Source organism: Bidens hawaiensis, unplaced genomic scaffold (genome assembly GCF_021521415.1).
Source record: "Bidens hawaiensis isolate Kalapana, Puna unplaced genomic scaffold, B.hawaiensis_p1.1 tig00011798_1, whole genome shotgun sequence".
In the NCBI taxonomy this organism is placed as follows: Eukaryota; Viridiplantae; Streptophyta; class Magnoliopsida; order Asterales; family Asteraceae; genus Bidens; species Bidens hawaiensis.
In genome coordinates this window covers 162315-168659 of record NW_027491938.1, presented here as the reverse complement: position 1 = coordinate 168659, position 6345 = coordinate 162315, and the positions used below count along the sequence as shown (strand labels likewise).

At 37.3% G+C, this 6345-nt stretch overlaps 1 protein-coding gene across 1 annotated transcript; it reads right to left on the bottom strand.

The window, feature by feature from the left end:
- Window positions 1-478: 478 nt before the first annotated feature.
- On the bottom strand, window positions 479-5981 carry LOC143539138 (protein HIRA-like). Its single transcript, XM_077032540.1, has 10 exons — window positions 5760-5981; window positions 4178-4459; window positions 3849-4100; window positions 3173-3570; window positions 2108-3077; window positions 1799-1997; window positions 1471-1711; window positions 1213-1335; window positions 1008-1125; window positions 479-914 (listed from the first exon to the last, which is right to left on the bottom strand). The coding sequence occupies exons 1-10, from the start codon at window positions 5865-5867 to the stop codon at window positions 528-530; spliced, it is 3078 nt and encodes a 1025-aa protein (XP_076888655.1). The 5' UTR covers window positions 5868-5981; the 3' UTR covers window positions 479-527.
- Window positions 5982-6345: the final 364 nt, after the last annotated feature.

Genomic DNA, 6345 nt, shown 5'->3' with positions numbered 1-6345 from the left:
ATCATGACTCGTGACTTTGTCCTGCAAGTGTCGGCGACAACTGTAAGATACAGGGATGCAAACGAACCACACCTGAGAGGCAATGAGACGGATATCATATTAGTTTTAAAATATTACATTTACAGAGTATGCGTAAGGCATTGTATACATCTCGGTTACCTGAATCGTACCGGTAAACATTTTACTTTTATTTTTTCTTTTATCCTTCAGTGAGAGATGAGAGTAACCAAATTTATTTACTTTTTAGCTTTTGTATTTTTCATCAATTCATTAGATGACAAAACTATATAAATACAAGAATATCAAGAATCACAAATAGATAATTTTTAACAAACTAACGGGTATACAAAACTGTTTGACTTGGTCAAGCATGTTTTGAATCCATAAAACCATACAAATCCATATATCTAAAAAAATTCAGAAACACAAATTCTAAAATCTTGAGACAATTAAAAACAATATATTTAGACACCAAGGTATTTCTCAAAAAAAAAAAAAAAAAAAAAACATATGAATCATAAAAATATTCAAGAAGTCATTTCATCAGGGCTCAGGTCGGGTTTGTTAGTTGGGGGCAGGTCAACGTCCATTTGATCCGACGCGGGTGGTTGGTTCCCGGGTTGTTCTTCATCCATGGGTTGTGTGGTCAAGTCTGTTTGAGCCACGTCATTCGCTACCGGCGGTGCAGTGGCGGTTTCTGTTGCTGACGGTTCGGCAGCAGCTCGATCAGTTGCTGGCGGTGCGGTAGCGGTGATGCTGGCGGTAGCCGGTGGTTCAAGAGGTTCAAGACTCGGGTTGGCGGTTTTGTACTCGGATAAAAGATCCATGAACTCGTTAAGCAATCGTTGTACTTTTCGGTTTGACGCCATTGCTGGAAGAATATCTTCCCTTAGCAGTTTATGCTTTTTCATTCCCTGAAAGATTAATATTTTGATTAGTCAACAAAAGTCAAAACTCATAATTATTATGAAATTTATAAAATTTTAAAAATAAACAGAGGAACTAACAAGAACACAAGGATCCCATGTGGGATTTGTTTCATCAGAACTAACGGTTTCCGCCATGCCCGTTGGCGGTCCGAGAAAATTTTCACACACTTCACGCAACCGAGCCTCGTCAGCTTCTCTGCAGTTCAAGAATATTTTAGCTAAAAATGTTTTTTTAATATATATAAATTTATGATATAATGATATTAAAAGGAAAATAACATACCTGGTGAGAAAGCGAATGTATGAAAGAAGGCACTGTCGATACTCGTTTGGAGACTTTAACGATAACGCGGACGCTAACTGGGCTTCTAAGTGGGCCCGTGTCTGAACTCCGTCATCGGTCACTCTGCAACCAAACATTAGTCAAATGCCTAAAATGCCCTCCAACATTTTGAAATGTTTACTATTACTGAGTTGCATTCGGGTCAAAGAAGACTGGTCAAATGGTCAAAGATGGCTCGATTATTTAAATAAAACTAACCTGCTCCAGCCGGGCTTTCGAGCCAAGAATTTCCTCACATCAACTTGCAAGGCTGCCAGCTCACCATTTTGGGGAAACCCTAAACTAAACGAGCTGGCAAAATTAGAGGCCGGGAAGCAATCATCCGCAACACGTAGCCAACACATTAAATTCATATCAAACATGAAAGCGTGGCGTGTGATGAGTGTAACGAGTGGAGATCCCGACTTTGACAACTTTGCAGATATTACTTTAACCGACCCTGAAAAATAATACAAAAAACAATAAGCCTAGCACCGTAAAACGTTAAAAACAATACAAAATTTTCATCTTTGACTTTCATCATTACCTGTTGACTTCAGATCCAAATTCACGAGCGAGGATAATGAATCATGAAGAATACACTTTCTGTTAAAAAGATCCCAAACGTATAACGACCCTTTTCTCGTTACAAGTAGCAACTTCCAAGATTCATCACAGTCAATAAACACGGGTGTGGACCCCATCATCATAGTTGGCATAGATCTTCGTCCGCATTTTGTGTAAACCTTTTAAGATAAAAACATTAAACATAAGTACTTATTATCTGGTTATTACTTATTACAACTTCAAAGTTCAAACAGCAAAAGTAGTTTAAAGTTTAAACTAGAAAACTAACCTGCAACGAGCCGTCTTCACACCCGACAGCCCAAAAATTTGCATTTCCAGCCAAAACCGTGACATTGCAGGAAATCCGGTCAGACCAAAGAGTTTGACCGTTTCTCGTGCAAGAAATTTCGGTTTCTTTCATCAAAAATGTGCTTGCGGCCCCGATAATATCATTGGCCGCGTGTTCTTTAGGCCGAGCTTCCAAACACACGTGTGTATCTCCACTTTCTTTATTATCAAAAACCCTAATTGAAAGGGGTCTAAACGAACCCGAAGAACGCAAACTCTTTGGGCCTCCGATTTGTTCAACGCTAATATCTCCGTCTTTATCGGCAGAAACTGGAACCTTTTCGATTATTAAACTCTCGCTAACTGTGGCCCGGGAAGACACACCTGTAACCGTTGGTTTCTTAGTAGGAGGACCCTCACGAAACCCTAGATCACCGTTCTCGGTTGACTTCATGGAAAAGTCAACATTTTGGGATTGTGAAGCTGTTGAGGTGTTTATGTTTATGTTTGTGTTTTCACCTTGAACAGGAACTCTAACGGCTTCTGGAATGATCCGTTTCCGGCCGTCAGGTCGTCGGTATTCTCGTTGTTTCACAGGATTCGACACACGAGTAGCTTGAACTACAGTTTTACTCGATGTGTTTTCAATTATTCCTACATTATTTTTACCAAGATCCGGTAAAGATTCAACCTTTGATGCGATATCTAAACCAGAAGACGATTTCATGGCGGAGGAAGTATTATTATTGACATGTGGAGTAACTTTTTTAGAAGCTGCTGCTTCTAGAAGCAACTGTGAGGGACTTTCTGCTAAATTCGCTTGTCGACCCCTAACGTCACCATAACGACTTTTTTTCAATTCTTCTAATTCCACATCACTTAACCTATGACCGATCTCTTTGACCTCAAAGTGAAATGTAGCCACGGTCCCGTCTAAAGAACATGCAAATAATGAATACCCGTCCGGACTCCTGAAAATATAAACGAACCCAACAAAAGAAGATTAAATTTGGAGAAAACAAAAGGTGAAAAATGAAAACTTGACGTCGTGTGCGTTCAAGATTACCATGATAAGTCAACAACACTTTGAGTAAAGAAATGTTTAGCAACAAAAAGAGGACGGGCACTCGCGGTAGTCCAAACAGTAATGGTTCGATCTTGACTTCCAATAGCGATAACATTGTACGGTTGTGATTCTTTCCCACTGTTCTTTGACGAACCGTTGGCCCAACCCGCAGAAGCACTTTTTGCTTCATGGGTATTTGTTGGGTTTCTTTTAAACATTGAATGATTAAACTTTACCACGATTATAGGCGCGTTGTGCCCTAAAAAGTCAAAGGTAGCGGTCCATTCTCCTCGTTCTAGAACAGGCGCTGAATGTCTTGGTTTTTGGAAACCGTGTGTTGTTGTTATAAAATGGCCGCATGGTGACCACCCGAGCCGCCTGAAGAAAGTAGATCCAAGCTGGGAGACAGAACAGAAAATATTATATTTTTAGACAAAAATGTTTCTACCAACCCAACCTGACCCGCTTTAGACAAAAATTGTTTCTGGCCCGTTTTAAACTAAAAAAGTTTCTGACCCGTTTTAGAAAATGTTTCCAACCGATTTAGACAAGAAAAAAAAATAAATAAATCTGACCCGTATTAGGCATACGTCTGCCAGCCCAACCTGACCTGTTTGACTTGTTATGGCATGTTACCCGACCAGCCCATTTCGCAACATCTAATTAAAATACATACCGATTTAGTCCAGTGTCCATCTGTCCTATGTGCAAGGCTCCAGTCTGATGTTCGCCAAAAGATAACAGTCTTATCATCCGACTGACTTGCGATAAACGAACCAATCGGGTCCCACGTTACCCCTTTAACAAGACTCGAATGACCCCTTAAAACAGCTGTGCAGATACCATTACTAATGTCCCAAATATGAATCGTATTATCCAAACTCCCACTAGCCAAAGTCGAATCATCTGGTGACCAATTAAGATCCACCTACACTAAAGATCTTGGATTAAAAAAAAAGAAAAAAAATGATATTTTCTTTTAATTAAATGGAGAATGATAATTACCACATCAGCTGTATGACCTCTCAAAGTGAAGGTGATTTTCCAGTTTTCAACATCGGGTGCTTCACCACTACCAAATTCAGTAGTTCCAGAACCTGGTTTTCTCTCGTGGATTTGGATAACTTGATCATCTGACCCGGACGCAATGTACCGGCCATGTTTGGCCCATCTAACACAATTGACCGACCCGAAATGGTCACGAAGAGTAGCAAGAAGTTCTAGTTTCGGTTTATCTGGATCCATTTGCAGGATCTTGGAAACATATTTCATGTTCCAAATCCTTACCTGCGTATTTCATCTTCCAAAATCAGTAGCAATAATACAACAAGATATTCTCACGTTTAGGGCTGCAGACGAACCGAACGTTCAATGAACTGTTCGGTGGGAAATTCGTTTATGTTAGTTCATTTAATAAATGAATGAACACGAGCAAGAAACTTTGTTCGATTAACTAAATGAACAAACAAGAACAGAGACTATATTCGTTCATTTGTGTTCGTTTACGCCCGTTTATGTTCTTTAATGTTTGTTTATTTATGTTTGTTCAATAACTTTGTTTAAGTATTCACAAACTTTCAAATGCAGAATAACAGTAAGTAAACAAGAAATCTAAACCTTTGATGAACAAATATAAACAAACAAACATAAACAGACACATTATCAACGTTCACGAACACAATTGAACGAACATGGCCTCTGTTCGTGCTCGCTCATTTAGTTAATTGAACGAAATTCCTTGTTTATGTTCGTTCATTTATTAAACAAACAAACTTCACGCCGAAAGTTCGGTTCGTTTACAGCCCTAGATGCATTTACAAAGTTCATGTGTAAATATAAGTGGATTGGAGTCAAATTATGCCCTAAGTGTGGTTAATCAAATTAGGGTTCAAATTCTAGAAAATTATACTAATGTATCTGAAATTGATCCTAAAAGTAAAATTTAACTAAATTCAACTTCTTCGAAAAACATGTAATAAAATCAAATTACTCAAACCAACAATTACAACTTCAGAAAATCCCCAATTCACCTTCAAACCCTAGAAACTCAAATAAAAATCCAAACTTTATAAAAAAAATAATAATATCAAGAAACCAAGAACCCTAAACCACATTAACATCAAAATTCTCATAACCAAGGATCCCGAACCCAATAACCGAAAATCCGAAAGTATAACCCGAAGAACACCCCTACTAAATGTGGTTCATAGAATTAGGGATCAAACTCCACAATTGAAATTGGTCCTCAGAAGTAACATATCAACTAAATTCAACTTCCACAAAAACATAATATCAAAATCACTCAAAACCAACAATTACAACTTCAAAAAATCCCAATTCACCTTCAAACCCTAGAAACTGAAATAAAAATCCAAACTTTATAAAAAACAACATCAAGAAACCAAGAACCCTAAACCACATTAGCATTAACTAAATTCAACTTCCACAAAAACACATAACAATATCAAATTACTCAAAATAAAAATCCCAATTCACCTTCAAACCCTAAAAACTGATAAAAATCCAAACTTTATAAAAACAACATCAAGAAACCAAGAACCCTAAACCACATTAACAATAAAAATACCTTATGATCACCACCACCAGTGGCAAATCGAAGCCCACCAGGTTGAATATCAATAGAGAAGATTTGCATGCCTTCATGTTGAACCCAAATTGGTTTTTCTGCAATCATCTTGAAATAAGATGGGTTTGGTTTTCAAGCGAAAGGCAAATGAGGAATGGGTATCATGGGAACTGAGCAAGATTCAAGAAGAACAAAAGCCCAGAAAAACCCTTGAAGGAATTGCAAAACGGTGGAAGATTGAATTGAATTGAAAAATATTAATATTATTATTATTATTATTAAGCGGTAATAATAATTAATAAACCCCCTTTTTCGAATTTTGGTGAAAAGAAAAACAAAAACCCAAGTGATGTGGATGTGGGTGCTTGCGAATTTTTTGTTGGTTAAAGTGGGATAATAATAATAATAATAATAATAATAATAATAATAATAATAATAAGGGTTACGTTAAAATAAGAAGTTTGATTTTCCTAGATAGCTAGAAAAGTAGGTATTTTAGTTTTAACACTTTAATATCAAAACACACTTACTTTAATCTCAAAACCCACTTAAATTAATTTCAAAACCCCACTTACATAAAACCCAC